Source organism: Anarhichas minor, unplaced genomic scaffold (genome assembly GCF_050575085.1).
Source record: "Anarhichas minor isolate MPS153535 unplaced genomic scaffold, ASM5057508v1 ptg000040l, whole genome shotgun sequence".
NCBI classification, from domain to species: Eukaryota; Metazoa; Chordata; class Actinopteri; order Perciformes; family Anarhichadidae; genus Anarhichas; species Anarhichas minor.
In genome coordinates, this window is record NW_027466486.1 from 7,764,374 (window position 1) to 7,784,367 (window position 19,994).

Genomic DNA, 19,994 nt, shown 5'->3' on the forward strand with positions numbered 1-19,994 from the left:
TAGGTGCCAGCTGGAATGGATGGAATATCCCAAGCTGTCATCATCAGGTTGTTCTTAAGCCCCAAAACCCCAGAGTGATCATATTCAGTCAGTCTGCACTTTACTACTGAGCTGAAAATGCTAAAATGTTTGCTTCTCTTTTCTTCATTCACCAAATGAGATGTTCAACAAGTACACCCAACTGAGATCTGTAAAACAGCGATGCCAGAAACAGCGGAAAGCCTCAAAAACCACAAGCTTTATGGTTTGAATACATTTTTAATACCGATCCCCTCTTTTCCTTTTAACAGCAAACTAAAGAGAATAACCCAAGATTGTACGATGCTGTTGGAATAATTCATTTTTTGTGTTTGCCACATTGCTTAAAGGGTGTACAGGCACTGAAACTTAGCTGGCCTTACAAGTGAGAGGAATGAGAGCTTTAAACCTCCGGCCAGGTTCTGCCTGGAACAAGGCAATCTCCTTCGCTCACAGAGCCTGCATTTTTAATGAGAACATCTGCTCCGGTGGCCCTCTGGTGGAACCAAGGCTTGCTTAATCACACAGTCGAGCCCCTCAAGTCCCTCGCAGTGGGATCTGCTGCTCAGCCCAGTGATCAGACAGAGCTGGCCACTTCGCAATAGAGCAGAGTCCTGGCTGGTGGGGAGAAAGGAAAGGGGGGGGGGTGGAGAGGGCAGGGGATATTTGATGCAAAAAAAAGAAAACTCATCCGTGTCTAGTGGAAGTTAAAACACAACAGTCAAAGAATCTGACTTAAAAGAGACAGAGAGTAGGGGAGACAGAGACAGAGGTCTATTAGCGTATATGTACACTAGCCACAGCTTTTTTCTCTCGTTTGGGCCTCTATTCGCACTTCCTGCCACTGAAAACTGAGTTTTTCCAAAGCGCTCAAAAGAGTGGAACCATTTGAAAAAGTTGGTGTATTCTTATTGCATGGACTGGGAAAATGAAGCTTCTCTAAAATGCTGTTATATGACTATTACAGCCATTGTGGTCTTTTTCCACATACTGTAATTGCAACAGTAAGAACCTGTTTTTATTGCCTCCTGCTCTATATTCATATATATTATGAGTGTGTCTGTTGTATGAGTTCACAAGCATGAAAGAGAGTTGTGACTTATGCTAGCAGTCCAGGGATCACTTGGTTGGCAAGTAGCTGTAATGGTCCACAATCAAACCGCCGTTTCTAATTTATCCTGACAAAAGAAAATTCATATTTTGTCCTCAGTTATATATTAATATAGAATAACTGACCAAAAGCGGTATTTAGCAATCTATCCATGCTATCCATGTCACAACAAGGGCTGTAATGTACAGTTCTGCAGGAAGAGGCAGAAGAAACTTTTCTATTTTTCTGGTTTTTAAATGCGATTGTGTGGACAGAACCATGTTCACCGATTATCAACCGGGTTTTAGATGCAAACAGTAAATGTATCACCATAGTGAATGAACGGAGGGTCCAAAGTACCTCTGGGAACTTTGACTGGAGGAGCTGTAAGAACATCAATTCCGAATAATCCACTTGAACTCAGTAAGGGTTGTTAATCAATACGATAAGCCTGAACCATGTCCTAAAGAACAAACTGTCACTGTGCTGTTTCTCATCCTCTGTTGATAATATGATATTATCTCTTAGTTTAAGGCAAAGAAAGCTCTGTGTGCAGAAAAAGTTTTTTGATCGAAATCAGCATATTGAGAAATTCTTTTCAGCTATTGAATGCAGCAAATTATCCTATACGCTGTCAGCTAACTACTAAGTGCAGTGGAGATTTTGAACAGGCAAGTTCATGAAGTAAGTGCATTTTAAGTAATACAAATGTGGGGTTGAATATAACTAAAATGCAAAACACATTTAATCTGCCATAGTATTCCAATTAGCTCTGTAGGTCCTGTCATGTTTCTGCTGAGGGTCTTTCAAGCTCCACACTAAAGAACACTGATTAAAGTTTGTTAACTTAAAAAGTAACACAATTAAAAAGAGATTGACTCACATCTTGAGGAAGAAAAGCACATTACATTAAATCACTGAAGTGCAATGGAAGGCATTTGGAAGTGTGGGTGTATTTGTGTGTGCATGTTGCAGTGTCCACATTATACAGTTTTACATGGGCATATGCATGTGTGCAGGTATATTGACTGATATGCAAGAACTTGTGCACACATTTGTGTGTGTGTGTGTGTGTGTGTGTATATAATAGCGACAGACAGAGTTAGCACACTGAGCGCAGTGAAATACGAGCTGCTGAGATGCTGTGAGACTGCTAGCCTCTGGTTGAACCTCCAATGAGGCCCACCTCTGCCTCCACCACCACCAATTAGATAGCACCCATAATGCAACCTTAAAGATGCACTGAGCCTGGTAGCTTTATAAACATCCTCCCTGTCGGCGACTAACACTCACAGCCTCGTCTCTTCTGCTCAACTTTGTGTGTGTGTGACTGTGTATGTGAGTCTGAGTGTTGAGAGTGATAGATCGTCCCTCCCAGGGATGCACTAGCATCCAGACAATGAGTGTTATAGTCATTGCTCTCTCTCTCTCTCTCTCTCTCTCTCTCTCTCTCTCTCTCTCTCTCTCTCTCTCTCTCTCTCTCTCTCTCTCTCTCTCTCTCTCTCTCTCTCTCTCTCTCTCTCTCTCTCTCTCTCTCTCCCTCCCTCCCCTGACTACATTATCTTATCTGATTACTCTCTCAGCCGGGATGCTCAGACATACTGGAGACTGCAGTGTAATATAACATGCCTATATGACTTGTGGTTGCTACATGAGATATGCCACCACACACATCATACCACCGGTAACATCAGACCTGTCTGCCTGCCTCTGAGACCTGACAGCTTCATTGTTATTAACCATACACAAGAACCCAGGCACAGACAGCCGGGCATATCAATGCTGCAGCAAAACTCTGTAATTACGCCATAAATCAAAGCAATCTCCGGCCAAGCTCCGACCAATTTATCTGCAGACGCAGATTTAATGTACAGGGGAGGTTGTCTTGCCCCGTGACTTGTGTACACCTCAGAACGGAATAAGGAACTAGCGACAGCGTGCAAAGCATACTGTGCGGCAATGAATGATGCCTCCTCCTCCTCATGTATTCCCCATCTTTTCAGCTGAAAGATAGCTTTCCCAGCTTTGGATCATAAAGTGGCAGTGAAACCGTAGCCTGCCATCAGTATACAGCACTATTAAATAATCCACAGTGTTTTCAGTGGCCTGTGGGGACGACGAGGAGGATGGTATAAACATTAGAGTCAGGAACAGCCCTCCAGTAAGCCTTTTTATGCCATGTGAACAGGTGTGAACTCTGCCTCTCTGCTTTCAGACAATTGTTAGAAGTAATAAGAGACATCAAGTTTCGGATTCTGCTACAGGCTGCAACAACACATTCTCCTTGAAGTATATCCAACTGATGGTCTTCTTAATGCTGTATAATAACAGCTTGTGGATGTCATCCCATAAATACTGTCTGAATTTTAAATAAACTTCAACTGCTCTGAGTTGTGTGTTGTTTGCATGTCGCTGACACACTTGCACACACTGCAAGGTGTAGCGCTCCATTGCATCAGACACGCTGTAAAGTAGAGGACTTAACTTTAAATGGGCCACCATGTTGCACCAATCCATCATTCTCAGAGCAGTCGGACTAGTTTGAGGTCAGGGGAAAGGATCAGTCGTTTATGAGGGCAGAAAATCGAGGTCAGAGGGAAAGAGGAGAGGGAGTGTGGGAGGAAAGGAGTGAAAGTGATAGAAAGACACGCACCTAGCACTCACATATAAACAGCTATAGTGGTCGTGGTAGATACGTCTTCTCTGTGTAGATCAGTGCAGGGGCCTGTCATCAACTGTTTGATCCGTGCTGTGGATATAATGAGATGAATTAGTTTCAGGTTTTGATACATCAGAGTAAACTGGAGATTCAAATTTCAAGTGAGGTTTCTGACATCGGATTCAACTTTGGCTTGGATTTTAAGAACAAAATCTACACACAATATCCTTTTCCGACAGTTTTCTCCCAAGCTTACACGTCCCCGTCTTCAGCTTCAGACTGTAAAAGAACATTTTATTCTGTGTAAAATAGATCATTTTCCATCAAATTTTCCACCATTTGATCTCACCTCTCTTCATCTTCGTCTCTCTCTCTCTCTCTCTCTCTCTCTCTCTCTCTCTCTGTGATCGAGCCAAAGCATGCAGTAGATCCATTGCTTTTTTTGGCTGCTTCTCCCTGTTGATACTTTCACGGGATCCTGTACAACAAGTCAGGAAATAAAGAAAGATGAGATGAAACGGGGTAAGAGAGACAGAGAAAGGGTTTAGCTAGATTCAAGAAAAACCCGTGAAGAGACAGAGGGACAGACAAGAGAGGGGTTTTTTGGCCAAATAACATGGTGTCAGATTTTCCTGGAGCGCAAGACTGGGCTGACATGGCTGTAACAGAGAAATCCAATGAACCAGTGACTTTTCAAATTAAAATGCTGCACTGCGCATATTAATCACACCGAGACTTTAACACCCTTAGGGTGTTTCAGTTACTTGCCTATTGGCGAGTATCCATGAACTACCTCAGTGTGGGAGTGTTGATCTAGAATTGGTTTTGATGACGTATTAAAAACAGTTTGATGGTTAGTAGTCTTTCACTAGATTATTACGCCTTTATGTTATATTGTTTTCCAATTCCGCTACTTCAAAATGGAATGGCTGTCAGAGGTATTTCCCCACTGTAATGAATGAGCGTGTGTTGGTGTGTGTGTGTGTGTGTGTGTGTGTGTGTGCGTGTGTAAGATAGCCCTAACCTTGTAATAGTATCTCTGCCTTTTGTTGCTAGACTTCCTTCAGGGTAACCCAGAGGTCAGCCTTTGTCATGTGTTTTTGAGATTTACCAGTCACACTTGCCTTTAGCCCTTTTGCCAACGATGACTCAATTGCTTTTGAACTAATACCATTTTGTTTTATACTCCTTTCGATTGCTGGGTCATTGTGATAAAGTACAACACAATTGCTTCACTTGCTCTGCAAGTAAACTTTAAAGTCGTCTTTGAAACTCGCACTGTTGCCACACTTTAGGTGTTAAATACAAACTGAATTCTAGACCAAACAGAAGCTACTTTCTTGCAAAACAGCAAAACCAAGAATGTAGTAATTACAGGACAAATGCCTCTGAGATACTAGAATTTGGAAAAGAAATCCCAACTCTGTTACCTAAATATTTCACCCCCGTAAGTGCTTGTATATGTGCGGAGTGCAATATGTTGAAAGGAAAATGCATAGTACATGCAAATACTTACAATTTCTGTCTTCAGGCAAGATCTACACTATTTTAAATTAGCTGACTCCTCCACAGATCCCCTGAACACATTTCAGAAAATGATTTTTTAAAGACAACAACAAGTCATTAAAATGAAAGATCATTTTAAATGCACTGTTTATTCTTCTCCATTGCTCTGTTTGAGAGCACATTAATTTAGGTGGAGAAGTGAATACCTTCAGGGGCGCTATACTGTGTGTGTGTGTGTGCGCACGCGCGTGTGTGTGTGAGTGTGTGTGTTTATAAGACAGCCTGTCCCTCTCTCAAATTAGTGTTAATGATGCATCATTCAAAACTCCTACACAACTTGACAGCATCATTAATTGTTAATAAGTGTATACTGTTTTCACCATATATTACTACCATTTATACTATACAGTATACAAGCATGATAGGTTTATCATGAAATTAACTGCAAGCACAAACTTAAAACTATCAAAATATGTACTGCCTGTGACACGAACTGAAGAAAATAAATCAATTTTATCTGTGTTTGGAATATTGTTACATTTTTTGTAGTGTTGTATGTTTTGTTTGGGTTTTTTTTTAGGTGAGGATGATAACAATGTTATCAAAGTAAACGTCTGCTCCGGTGGCCCTGTGGTGGAACCGGGGTTTGCTTAATCACAAAGTCGAGCACCTAAATGAGAAGTCGATCTACAGGAAAATATATATTTGAAAGCAATACAGAGCCTTATTGCAATTTATTTCATTATATTTCTATATTTTGAATAGTCACCTGGTGTCTAAATTTAATTTTCCTTTACATAAATAAAGACATTTCCACCCAGACCCCCCCCCCCCCCCCACTTAATATGTGTCCCCCCGAGTGTTGAAAAATATATCTTTGACTAAATCAACCCATGCTTTAGCTTGAATGTTCTTTATAGACGCTAAGTGACTAAGGAAGTTGTTTCCTATAGTATTTCTAACAAGACACATTTTTTGAGAAGCACAACCCACCTAACTCAAACATGATGGTGCATCTGATAGGCAGCATTAATCATCTCCCTACTCCAGAGCTATAGAAGGTCGCTCCATCTTGGCCCGGAGGAGACATCAAACGTACTCTCCATGCCCGCCTGCCTACTGTTTCCCCTGGAGAGACAGAGATGGGTTAGAGAGTGGAGACTGGCCTCTGGTAGTGCAACTCTCTGTGGAGTCCATATTGATTACACCTGCCACTGGCGGCTAGCTGGAGCTGTGTACTCTGACAGCTGGCAGCACAGGGTGAGATGGATAACTGCTCCAGCCAAGCTCGAGCCAGCTACATCATCACTTGGCTCTGTAGAGGGTGTTTGGAAGGCAAGATGTTTTTTCTTTTCTTCTTTTTGTGTCACTGGTGCAGTTTTAGTTCACCTCTTTACAGCAGGGTTTACCTGTGTGGAACTGTTTCTATATCTCAAGTCTTGTTTCCTAAAAGTGAGGTTTCTTATGTTTCTGTCATGGCACTGTGCATCACCGAAGGCTCAAACAGTTGACTTTAAATAAAGAGAAAGATGTAGAAAACACTAAAAGCTTTAACAATAATATCCATCCTCCATATCATATTCTACACATGGTTGACCAAAGGCTTGGTACCTACATTTGATCAGAGAGGGACATTGGTAGTGCTTCAAAGTAAGTAAGTACATATATATACCAGGCCCTGAGGACTGCTCGCTAAGCTCTATTTGGACGGCAGGAGGAGTGACTTGTGGGAAGAGTTGGGAGCTAAAGCCAGTGTGAATCCTTTCCCCCTGCTAGCTCGCAGTCCCTGTAGGCTGCAGGGTATATGGTGTTGATTATGGAGATGAGCGGCTATAAACTCAAAATTTTCTGAAGTGCAGTGAGAAGACTGTAAAGTAGGCAAATGCCTCGTCTCTCTCACCGGAGAGCCATAGAGTGAGCAAGCTAAATGGGTGTAGGGGGATTCAGATGGCTTAGTCGGGATAAGGAATTGGGATCTAGTGGTATGTTTCTCTCATTTGTGTCTCTCTGCCCCTCTCACTCCTCTTCTCTCTCTCTGTCACTATCTGTTTTCACATCCCAAAGGCCTTCTTTACAATCCTTTACCTCTCGCACGGCAGTCTGTGACAACCGAAAATTGAAACGTAAGCCACACCAAATCCCTGGTCATCTGCTTTAAGAAAATGCACTCATGAATTGTACAATACACCCTCAGCTTCAGCAAGCATTCGGTGCACTGAGTTAACAGCACTCAAATTAAAAAGTAATTTGATATATGACGGTACGTGGTGCACATTTACAGAGTTGTCCCGCTGAAGTTGAGCAAACATTTGCTCCGCTTAATGATTCATATTCCTCACGTTCTTTGTCAGTCTGCATTGTAATGCCTTCTTTCCCTGCAACGGCAGCTTCCCCCAACCGCTATGCATCTGCCTTTAGTAGTGCTCATCAAAGACCAGGGGCTCCCCCGACACCATTACAACGATCCAGGATCAAGTTGCTCTACTTTTATTTGTGTGTAGTGCTGTGCGTTTAAATATCTCCTTGCGATCTGAGAGCTTAGTCTGTTTTGACCCAGCCATTAGTTCTGCGGTAGAGACCACAAAAAAACAGACCTCTGTGTCTCAGAGATCGAATCAAAGACTAAGACCAGAGATAGAGAGAGGGAGGGAGTCAGTCAGTTTAGGTATTTTGAGAGTCAGTCGGCCACTTGCCTGTCAAGCAAGTATAGCTTCTCAGCTGTCTGCTGATGCCAGACGAAGTAGGAGACATGCCTAAGCACTAATGGAACTGAAACAAAAATAAACCATTTTCAAGTATAAAAAGAGATGCACACACACACGGCTGCATAGAACTTGGCAGTGTTGCCTTTGATTTATTCCTCTGGGGGAAGAAGGACGGTATTTGTGTGTTTGGAGGAGGAGAAAAAAAAAAAAAAAACATGGCACACAAGGAACATTCCAAGTTCGCCACAGGAAATCAATTTATTTGTGAGGGCAGCCAGGCTAAAAATAGGGAAGCCCCAAACAATAGAGTTGAAATTAATTGCCCAGATTTTGTGAGAAGGCAAGAAGACTCCAGAGAGCCAAAGTTTGTTCTCTGCCTTGTTTCATATGTGTGTTATGGAAATATTAGTCTGGTCTAGCTGTCATGTTGTTTTGTTTTTGGCATAGTTCTGCGTGTTTGCAGCTGTCAAAACAGAACTGAATTCTCAATCATTTTCTTCCCTCATATGACGACTTACCACTTGTCAACACTACTGCCAGCTGCCTTATTTGACAGGATATGATGATTTATCACAAGTTGTCCACAGTAAACAGACAATAACTGTTTTGTCACACTCCACCGAGTTCTAACTGGGTTTTCGGGGAGTGTGCGAGGGAGTGCTGTAGGGGCCTTATGGGGGCTGATGTGCCGTTTTTAATGAGATCTCACAGCAGTGTTTAAATATTTAACCGTTCCTGGTGAAGCCTCCCCAACAGCCGCCAGGCAAAACTGGTGAGGTTTCATGCAATCATCACAGACTATACAGCACCTATCCCCCGAAAAACATCAGAAAATAACCTGAATACATAATGGCATCCTGAATATACAGCCCGCTGTGCCTAATACCCGCACCTATCGACAGAGATGCTGTCTTTACCCCTGCAAATAAGTATTCACACACCATGACTAAGGGTGAGCGTGGTGATGAAAAGCTGTTAAATTATACATCTTTTTGATGGGATATTTTCAAAACTTTATTTATTTTTTTCTCTGAACAAAGTAATTCCCCCATCTCCGCCTCGCTTTTGCCTTTTCCGCCACATTTTGAGCTTTGCTGTATGCTTTTTGACAAACATTTCACCACCGATCAATTCAACTCCTACACTCTTCGTGTTTTTACATCCCACAACCCGTCATTCACAGAGGAATAGGGCTGTGGTGTCTGCTACCTCCTGCTGTGTTCAGAGGGAGGTGGTAGGGCTGTGCATGCATGTGGTGTGTGTATGTGTGCAACTATGGAAGTGTGTGTGAGAGGGAATGAGGTTGTAGAGAAGATTGGGCTAGTTGGGCAACATTTTGGTGTGAGTGTGGGTCAAGAAGGGTGAGAAATTGTAATTGTGATCATGTACTTTCATTTAGTCTGTTGGATAACTCAACCTCAATATAATCTGATTGTATCCTCTCAGTCTTGTTTAAAAGCCTTCAACATATGGGGTTACTTGAGAAGGCTATTTTAAACGTGGGTTCTAAATGCCCTTCTTAACATATTTGGGAATTGTGTTTTTGCACTCACTCTGTTTTAATCAGATTTTTTTTCTAATCCAATTTGGTGTAATGCCTTCACACACCAACCCTGCCAGTTGTTAGGATGTTAAGGAGGTGGGTGAATATTTAGGAAAGACCTCGGATGGTATTTGAAGCTGCTTGGGAAATGCTACATACTGTATTTGGGGGTGAGGATAGTGTTTGGGAAATACGTTGTACCTGCCAGCTGGAGGAATCTGGAGGGACTTGAGCTCACAGATGAGCATCCGCAGCATCTCCATTCACTCTTGCCTGTCCCCCCCCCCCCCCCTCCTCATCTATCCACCATCCTCTCCTCCTTTTCCAGCCTTCCCCTCGGCTCCTCTTCCCTCTTTTATCCCCCCTCCCCCAATGCAGACAGCCCATCCCTGCCTGTCTAGGTAACTCAGCTCTCCCAAAATACACGATCATATCCAGCTACTGCTCTAAGGCCCCACTGATTGAAGGGAGCACTATTAGCCCCTGCTAACCTGCTTATTCACTGTGTAAAATGTTGTTTATTTGACAAGGGGTGTATATAGATATTGCTGTGGGTCTTTAGAGTTTGGCAAACACTTGGTGCCAGATCATATGCATGACTCCTCTTGCCATGCCGCTTCATTGGGGTCTTTGCCAAGGGACCTAGACTACGATTCAACCCCCCCCACCGACCACACTCCTAACACACACGCATACATATTAACACACCTTGTGCTTCCCCGATGCCCTCTCTCCCTCCCCCAATCTGTACCAGCCCTATGCCCTCCCTTCCACCCCTACCCCCTCAGTCTCCACACTCATTATTAATGATCTGAGGGACATCTTTCATTTGATCTATTACTTAGGATGGGACGGCGGCTGCTGTGCTGCTGCATCCCTGCTGGATCTTTAATTATTTCATGGAGGGCTTTCCTCCTCTCTGCTGCTCCTTCTCTGTTGTGCAGATGAAATATTGAAGTTAAGGAGTGTAGTGCAAAGTGGCCCCATACAGGGCAAGGTGTGTGTGTGTGTGTGTGTGTGTGTGTGTGTGCATGTGTGCTGTGTATAGTGTAAGTGTACTGTATATTTGTGTGTAAGGCTGAGCTCCTCCTGACGGATCTTTTTTTTTTTTCCATTAATGTGGTTCGGACTTTTATCTTGCAACTTCAGGTTTGAGGTCAGATTGGAAGCAACTTCGAAACACGAATATTCGATGTGAGAGTTGTTGTTATTGTTAAGACGCCTGAGTATATTCTGGCTATCTGACAAAAAAAACTCCTTAATGTTTCAATATGGAAAAGCAAAGAGAATAATTTCAGTGCATGTGTAATGTGCTGTGATTATGGGCCATTAACACCATATTACATTAGTGTTTAGGGGCAGTCATGGCATGATATCACCATTCACTTTGTGTCGCCAAGAACAGCAAAGCATAGCATCTGACATGGAAATATGGCTGACACCACAGGCACACACAGCTTTGCATTCAGGTATGATGTATTGCCTAATTGCTTTGCTCTCCTACTTCATACATTTTGGACTCTCTTGAGAAGAGAGGCTACTGTGTTAATGGCAATCAAAATTCCACACAGCTCTGGGCTACATTCATTTTGTGTCATACAGCACATCCATGGTCGCCAGGCAGCTGAGGGCCTATGAATTCAATAAACCCTTCTGAGATACTTACCTCACGTTGGAATCCATACACCATAAACATAATGACACCTTATTTTAGTTTATGTGATTACATGTGATGCTATGATTTGCATCCACGGCACCTCTTCACTCAGTAAAACATTGGATTGCCGTAATTGGTAGTAGGAGTAAACCGTGCACTTATGTGGGGGAGCACTGGAATGACATTGATATACAGCGCTCCATTAATTGCCATATGAATAGGGTCTGCAGTGGTTGGCGCTCTGCTGATGCATCACAGTAAAAGAGATGGGTCACTCTGTCTTCTCCAGCCCGCAGCTTTGCCAAGCTCATAATTACTAAAACCTCCAATTAATCTTCCCATCACATAGGCCAAATATACACTTCCTCCCTATATATTTATTTGAGTTACAGTACATGCTCTTAGTAAATGTGCAGGCCTGTGTGTGTGTGTTTACACAAGTAGGAGTGCAAATGTACATTCATGTGTGCACACTTGAGTGCCTGCGCCCATGAGGACAGGAAGTACAAACAGCACTATATGTTCTCAATGTACTCTACAGCTCCACTGTGAGTCACACAGGTTAGCAATACAAGTGGCATCAGTTGTGTCAATATCACACTGTTGAACTACAGGGAATTGCCATCTGCATTGCACTGAAAACAGGATTGTAAAAAAACATTGTGTTCACAGAAAGTTTATATGCACTTATGTAAGCACATACATTGTATATATCTTCTTTGGTAGGCTTATGTAAGTCATGCTAACTCAAGGAGAGACCCACAAACAGATACTTGTTTTTATTTTATTTTAATTTGATATTCTGAGATTGGTTTGTATGCTAAAATGAAATCGAACTCAATGGTGCTTGTATAAATGTTACCATCCATTTCCTCCGTGTCGGTCCAAATACAAGTGACAGTCAATAAGTGCGGCTACACTGTGTCTCATTTCTGAGAGGTCACAACGGTGGTTACTGTAAGTGCACACTTCTTGACGATAGTTTTGTGTGTGTGTGTCAATATCAGTGCATGCATGTGTGTGTCTACATGAATATGTATTTCTGATTGTAGCATGCAGTTCTGGCCCCTGGCCATTCAACCTTTACTCATTCTGAAAATAATCTCTTCTCCACACTCCAATCTGGCCACAATTCCTCCACCTGGTGCATTCACAACACCTTACTGGCACCCAGCGGCGAAAGGAGGTACTGCGCCCACTTGATGCTTGGCCGACAGCAGGAGAGATGGAAAACTGTTTACAAGTGGCATTTGGCCCTAATTAAAAGCAGCACTTGCTGGAGCACTTGGTCTGCAGAAGGACTAGCATCCACAGTGACAATTGCCGGCCCACTGATCCTCTGGTAAGCCGTCTCCACTCTGCAGACACACACAAACACCTTAGTCAACAAGTGACGAGAATAAGCATATAAACACAGCAAATGGCACTTTACGTTACACTGAATAATCCTGTTTTCAGTATTTTCACTGCTTACAGTTTTGGTGAACATTGAGGAGAGTGATAAAATGCACAACATGTGAGAAACTTTGGTATGCAAAACATCACAGATGGCTCGGAGCGCAGCCATTCCCTGAGACAAATGAAGAATAGTCCTTGTGATAATGATTGACCAAGTCTGCAGAATCTCTCACTCTCTCAGCGGCAGACAGTCGACTCCCACCATTTTCTAATTCTGCTGGCCCAACATCTGGCTGTCCCGTGTGGAAAGGCCATTATGTCAGGATAGAGGATGGATGAAAGTAGCCATCGACCTGTCTGCGAAGCGACTATCTGGGCAGGCAGTGCCTTTGCGAGTTTTGACCAGCTTAATGGAGCACAACAGCTCAGCAACTAATCACCTGTTCTTTCTCATCAGCTGCTTCCCCCACGGGACAGCAATTGATTGTTAAGTGTTTGATGGATCAGACTAAGACTGAGCTGACCTGACTCAGTGGAACGCGGAAGACGGTTTGTAGCCCCATCTGTGGTTTCAATGTTTTCACACTCACACAGAACTTTTTTTCATCACAGACTGTAGAACATTTGTCTACTGTGGGGTTTTTTCTCTCTCTGTCTGTCATTACCCACTCTGTGTAACGTACAGTAGTACTACCATACTGGACCTCAGTCAGATTAATAGTGTGTCTAGAATGCAATCTCAAAGACACCAACAATAACGGTTTATTGTATGACTGCTAAAAAAATGTTCATTGTATCACCTGATTTAGGCTTTTAGTTTTTATGGTTTAGTGGATTATAGTCCTAAAACTGATGAAACAGGTGACATTTTTTTTATGAAATAGTTGTTTCAGTGCCATTTCACTTGTTTCATAATATTTTGTGATGATAACTCTGGTGGTATTAACATTGTGCCAACTTAAGGAATCTTTAAAAATTAGTTAATTTTTATCAGAAACAATTTCTAATCCCAGTATTTGTGATGTAATGATGAGTCGATTAAATGAAATGCTATTTCGATAATAAGACCTCAAACACAAATGTGGTCTTTCTCTCAAAACAGAGCTTTTTTTTCCCTCTGTTTTGTTTGACTGTAAATTGAATACCTCTAGGTTTTGGACTATCGGTTGCACATAACAAGCAATTTGAAGACATCACAATAGGTTTTTAGGAAATTGTGATTGGAACTTTTCACAATTTTCTTACATTTTGTAGAAAAAGCAATTCATCGATTAATCAAAGAAGCAATTAGTAGATTCAGTAGATAATGTAAATAATTAGCCCTACCCCGTATTTTAAAACATGTATGTATCCTTCACATATGTTATGTACATGTAATTCAAATATCTTACTTGAGTCTGAAAAGCTGGTTGTGGTCCAGCTCGTGCTCCTCTTTCGTCTCTCCTTGACCTCTGTTCCCCAGTCTCCTCTTCCTCTCCTCCGGGTCCAGGGTGAGTAAGACCACAAGGCTGGGCTGGAGCAGGTCACTGGGCCAACGGTAAACCTCCGAACCCTCTGCTGGAAGGTTGCACACTTGACCGCTCACTGCTGTGGCAATGGCATACGCTGCGGTGCTGTGCCAGAATCTAGGGACAGATAATAGATGGCGGATTGAAAGGTGAGCGATGGGTCGATGGATGATCGGGTAACTCGCAGGTGGAGTAGCAGATGTTTAACGGTGAATTGTAGGTCTAGATCTCAGCGGAATGTATCTATTGTCCCCTCTGTCTCAAAACAGGTCACACAACAGGCAAACGTCACAACACCTGCGACATCTCTGCTGTCTTTACCTGTCAACGATGACAGGCCTCTTCATGCCCTCCTGGCCTATTTGTTCAGCTACGATGTAGTTCCCCAGAGCATAGAAGGCCCTGCGGATGAGGGGCGGCTCCCGATCAAAGCGGGCCCTCATGGGGGACAGGCACTGGGGAGGGGACCATAAAAGAGAGGTCCCTAGAGCGTCCCTCAGAGACTCAGTCAGAGTGGTTTTACCTGTGATGGGGAGAGGGAGGGAGGAAAGAATCAATAGAATACAAAGAATAAACACAGAGACTGGGAGAGTTTTCAGAAAACTGAAAGTAGGATTCATGATATCTTTCTTTTGTAAATGTAATAAGGGACTGAAGCGACTCTTGAGAAGTTAAAACTCCCATCCTACCTACGCTACATGGTTGAGGTTTCATGAGGTTTGCAAAGAGTATTAGATGAGCTAGCGCTTCAATAAACCATTTTCACAGTGCTGTAACTTTCCTGAGGTCATGATACATGATATTCCATTAGGCGAAGCTCACTGGCAGATAATGGCTTTAGCAGAGAACAACTGGCAATCATAGCGAGACATCTATACATCAAACTGATCCCATATTTATTTATGAGGTAATGGCATTAACCTGTGGCATCCAGGCCCTCTATGACAACAACAGGGAAGTCTGGTTTACGTCTGGCCTCCGCTCTGCTGGGCAGCAGCTCCAGCACAGACATCGCCTCTGGGATGATGTCACCGCACTGCAGAACAGACAAAATCAGTTTGCTGCTGTGAGAGGAGGCAGGAGGGAGTCATAGACTGTGGTGCGCATGAACACACACACACTACTGTGGGCCACCTGGCACTGCTAGATAAATGGAAGCATTCAGAGCCTCTTTGGGCCACACTGCTACATCTTCTTCTACCACAAGAGCGTGCCACTTTGCCATATCTTGCAAGTGAGGCAATCTCTCTACACGGTTTGTTTTTATGATTGTAGAACAGGCAGGTCATGTTCTACAATGACCTGCCTGCAAACACTCCTCATGACCCAACTGAAAAAGAATATCTGTACAGACAAAAATAACTCTAATTTTATAATAACCTTTTCTAGAACTTCGTAGGCCTCCTCAAAACTGTAGAAAACATCGGAGTTGATGATGTTGAGTGTTGATGGGTGATATTCTGGCGCTTCTGAGGGTACCACATAGTAATCCTTTGACATTTCCATCGTTGGGCTGTCTGCGTGAGGCCACAGATGCTGAGTCCACAGTTGCCCGTCCTCGCATTTCAAGTATGAACACACAAGCACCGGATCACGCTCTGATAAATCTCTCAAAAGTCGCTCTGTCGGGGATGAACTCTCTGAATTATCTTTCAAAAAGTACCCATTTAAGAGAGAACCCCTGACATTTGGCAGAAAAGAGGACATGGGAGACAAATGACACTCTGGCGGCAACTCTCGCAACAGTTTGTCTTTCAGCTCCGCGTAAAACTTGGCACGTCTGATTTTGTCGCTGCTGCAGACAAGGAGGGAGTAAAGTCTCGCACAGTTCTGTACTTCTCTGAACACCCGCGGCACTTCTTCTCCCCGGTGCTTCTCTCGAGTTGAAAAGTAGAAGGGTGCTCCATTCAGCTCCACTGAAAAAACACGAGAGGACCACTGAGGAACAAGGGACATGGTGCGCCGTGCCATTTCTTTCTCCGGATGTAGCCGGCTTCCAATCTGGGACAGCCGAACGACTACGAGGCGCGACATAAACCCGCTGCAGGGAAAACGAAACTTACTGCGCTTAACGGCGAAAACGAAAGTTGCTGCGCTTAACGGCGAAAACGAAACTTTGCCTCCGCTATCAGATGGGTGGTGCAAGTTGAGAAACATGTTGCCATGGCTCTAAGTTGTGTTTATAGAAAAGTGTGAGACACCAGAAGTAAACAGTCGCTGGTTGTGTCACAGTATTGGTGTCAATTTGACATCCCAATTAGGTGTTCACTTCCTCAGGTGGGGCATTATGGGACCCAGGGCTGATATACATCTTAGATGTTGGAATAAAATAAATTGAGAGTATTTAATATGTTATTCAAGACTAAAGACAAACATGCAGACTCAGGCATAAAATAATTGAAAGACCGTCAGCAGGCACCCCTTTACAAACTTGCATTTGACTGCTCCTGTTTTAAAAGTCAGCAAAAGCTTTGCTACAACTGCGTCATTATATTTAAGAGCATAATATCGCTTAAATCCATATAATAGCAAATATCCTATAAGGCATGAAGGTCCTGACTCTTATCATTGTTGCGCAATGGCTAAATTGTATGATAGGTGACGCACGCTCTCGTCTGTAGTGCAAAATACATGAAGGTCCTGACTCTTATCACTGTTGCGCAATGGCTAAATTGTATGATAGGGGACGCACGCTCTCGTCTGTAGTGCAAAATACATGAAGGTCCTGACTCTTATCACTGTTGCGCAATGGCTAAATTGTATGATAGGTGACGCACGCTCTCGTCTGTAGTGCAAAATTGTTATCACTGCAAGTCATCCCCCCCCCCCCCCCCCCCCTCACCCCCCAGCTTTCGTTTTCGACTTTCTGTAAATAGAAACTATCGAGTCACTCAGCTGATCGAGTTCATGAGGGTTTGCCTGCATACTTGTATATAAGGAAGCAGGCACAAGGTGTGATACACGGCCGGTTTGAATATGCAACTCTCCTCTGTGGTCACGTCTCCGATGCTGCTGCTGCAGCTCTGCATCAACACCCTGCGCTCCATATTTGCGAGCGTCTTTTCAAAAGTGTGTTACGGGACATCCAGAGTGTGTTGGGGAACAATATCATCCGCCGCACCTGTTGACAGAAAAGTGGACCAAGGGAGATACCAAAATGCGATGACTCCAACAAGTGTCAACTATCATTTTACACGCAAGTGTAATTACAAATGTGGATTCTGCTTCCACACTGCGAAGACATCCTTCGTCCTGCCTCTGGATGAAGCCAAGAAGGGCCTCAAACTCCTGAAGGGATCAGGTAAATTGGACAGATTATTAGTATATACTCTGTGTGGTGTCAAACCTCGTGCATACAGTTAAACTCATCGCTCTGTTTGTTAGGCATGGAGAAGATCAACTTCTCTGGAGGAGAGCCTTTCTTGCACGAGAAAGGAGATTTTCTAGGGAAATTAGTTCAGTACTGCAAACAGGACCTCCAGCTCCCGAGTGTCAGCATTGTCAGCAACGGGAGCATGATTAAAGAAAAATGGTTCCAGAAATACGGTAAGAAGAACTCTCAACTTAGGACAAATACATTTTACTTAACTTAATATTAAATTAAAATTTTTAGACTAAGAAGAAAAAATGCATTTGGCACCAATGCAAAATTTAAAGCATGATCCTAAAAATGATTCTCTCTCTCTCTCTCTCTCTCTCTCTCTCTCTCTCTCTCTCTCTCTCTCTCTCTCTCCCCACCAGGTGACGATCTGGACATCCTGGCCATCTCCTGTGACAGTTTTGATGAAGCAACCAACCAGCTGATTGGCAGAGCTCAGGGGAAGAAGAGCCACATCGACAACCTCCACAAGATTCGCATCTGGTGCCAGCAGTACAAAGTGGCGTTCAAAATCAACTCAGTCATCAACACCTTCAACGTGGACGAAGACATGACGGAGAACATCCTCCAGCTTAACCCGGTCCGCTGGAAGGTAACGGCGGAGAGGGAGAGAGCGCGTACGTTTGCGTGCGTGACATCTTGGCACACATACTCACCCCTTTGTGTCTGGGCTTGCTGTGCACAGGTATTCCAGTGTCTGCTGATTGACGGGGAAAATGCAGGAGAGAAAGCCCTGAGAGAGGCAGAGAGGTTCGTCATCAGCGAGCAGCTGTTTCAGGAGTTTCTGGAAAGACACAGCAGCGTCCCCTGCCTTGTTCCCGAGTCCAATGAGAAGGTATGAGATTGTTGTCAATATGACTGTTTATTTGTATACATGCACAAATCACAAATAGTGTGACAATGTCGGCAAACAGATGCCAGGCCCTACACTAACATAACTGAAGTTTGTGGTTGTCTTTTGTCTTCACAGATGAGGAATTCCTACCTGATCCTGGATGAATATGTAAGTACACGGTATATTGTTTATGGACCGAACACACTCCCCTTAGGATTGCTGATTTGTATTCTTTGCCTTCTAATTGTTCGATCACTTACCACATTTGATGAGCATCTAAACATGTAGCTGATTTACTCTTTCTTCATTTTTCAGATGCGTTTCCTGGACTGTCGAGAGGGACGGAAGGACCCGTCCAAGTCCATCCTTGATGTTGGTGTGAGGGAGGCCATTAGCTTTAGTGGCTTTGATGAAAAGATGTTTCTGAAAAGAGGAGGGAAATATGTGTGGAGCAAAGCCGACATGAAGCTGGAGTGGTGAAAATCCATTGCGTTTGTTGTTTTTGTCTGTATATGTGTTACATTTAAAACTCACTGCACTGCTTATGTTTGGAGAAAAATATATATGTAGAAATATATATATCTATATTGTTGTATATATATATATATACCATATTATTTTTATTACATTGTAGACACTTGTGTGAGTAAATAGGATTTAATAAACATATTTATGATGAAAATAATTATGAAAAGTGTTTTATTTCATTTCATTTTGGTCGGCGGCAGCATCCTAAATTCTCGTAAAAAAATAATTCTCTTCCATTATGGCCAATTAAAGGCCAGTCTAAAGGTCTAAATTGGTTAAACATCGTCATTATAGCTACATATTGCTCATGAACAATTGTTTTCGTAACATTTTAACTTACTAGTAAAGCAGAAACCAGTCCCACTGACTCATGTACAGTTCCAGTAAAGGATGTCAAACAGACGTCGTGGCTGATAAATGAAAGGGATTTTAAACTAATCCTGAAGAACTTGTCTACCCTGCTGAGCAGACTGGTCTGTCCTGTTATGCATACTTTTAATCTACTATGCATACTTGTAGTCTACCTGCTCAAACCTGGTAGACTACAGCTGCTCACATACAAAGTACATTCAAATTGTTCTACTGTTGGTAAATGGACATTTCATAGGGAAATTCAAATCACGTAGCAATATATTTTTGATTGTCTACATCTTGATAAAAGGTGGACCAGAGAAAAACATGGAAATAAGTATATCGTTTAATTTCTGACGTCTGACATATTGTTCCCTCTGAATATATTACAATGTTGTCAATAATAAAAAATACAAAAAACTTCACATGAGGTTATACATTACATAAAAAAGAGATCAGTCCTGGAACTACCTACACTGTTGTATCAGCTGCTTTTTAAAATGGGGGTTTTAAAAAAGAAAATAAGATCCCAATACAGTGGATGGACCAATGAAATGTAGTGATTGGTACAAATTCCATTCACCTATATTGTATTAGGGATGTATTATTTGTACAAAATCTAAAAATCTGGAAAATAATGTATTAAAATATATAAAATCTACAAACTACAGTGTCTGCATGGCTCTATGCCACTAGAGGGAAGTGAGAAGATATTATAACGGTACGATTGCAGTATTGTGGCAGCAGAAGGCGCTGTCGGTTATGAAACGGAGGACGGCGCTGAGCTCCCCCCCCCCCCCCCCCCCCTTTAAGCGGC

The 19,994-nt window shown here is 42.9% G+C and overlaps 2 protein-coding genes and 1 long non-coding RNA gene across 5 annotated transcripts; 1 reads left to right on the plus strand and 2 right to left on the minus strand.

Moving 5' to 3' along the window:
* Window positions 1-250: 250 nt before the first annotated feature.
* Window positions 251-9,788, minus strand: LOC142968656 (uncharacterized). Of its 3 annotated transcripts, none has more exons than XR_012959057.1 (4): window positions 6,267-9,788; window positions 4,117-4,245; window positions 3,773-3,857; window positions 251-636 (listed from the first exon to the last, which is right to left on the minus strand). It is a non-coding gene; the product is annotated as an uncharacterized LOC142968656 (long non-coding RNA). The 3 variants fall into 3 exon arrangements; XR_012959058.1 differs by having other exon boundaries at window positions 3,762-3,857; XR_012959056.1 differs by lacking the exon at window positions 251-636 and having other exon boundaries at window positions 1,997-3,857.
* Window positions 9,789-11,951: 2,163 nt separating this feature from the next.
* On the minus strand, window positions 11,952-16,672 carry cmpk2 (cytidine monophosphate (UMP-CMP) kinase 2, mitochondrial). The gene is made up of 5 exons (XM_076107712.1): window positions 15,465-16,672; window positions 15,006-15,120; window positions 14,406-14,607; window positions 13,968-14,201; window positions 11,952-12,536 (listed from the first exon to the last, which is right to left on the minus strand). The coding sequence occupies exons 1-5, from the start codon at window positions 16,239-16,241 to the stop codon at window positions 12,416-12,418; spliced, it is 1,449 nt and encodes a 482-aa protein (XP_075963827.1). The 5' UTR covers window positions 16,242-16,672; the 3' UTR covers window positions 11,952-12,415.
* A 323-nt stretch (window positions 16,673-16,995) lies between these two features.
* rsad2 (radical S-adenosyl methionine domain containing 2) lies at window positions 16,996-18,992 on the plus strand. Its single transcript, XM_076107713.1, has 6 exons — window positions 16,996-17,385; window positions 17,469-17,630; window positions 17,826-18,055; window positions 18,149-18,298; window positions 18,434-18,466; window positions 18,614-18,992. The coding sequence occupies exons 1-6, from the start codon at window positions 17,061-17,063 to the stop codon at window positions 18,776-18,778; spliced, it is 1,065 nt and encodes a 354-aa protein (XP_075963828.1). The 5' UTR covers window positions 16,996-17,060; the 3' UTR covers window positions 18,779-18,992.
* Window positions 18,993-19,994: the final 1,002 nt, after the last annotated feature.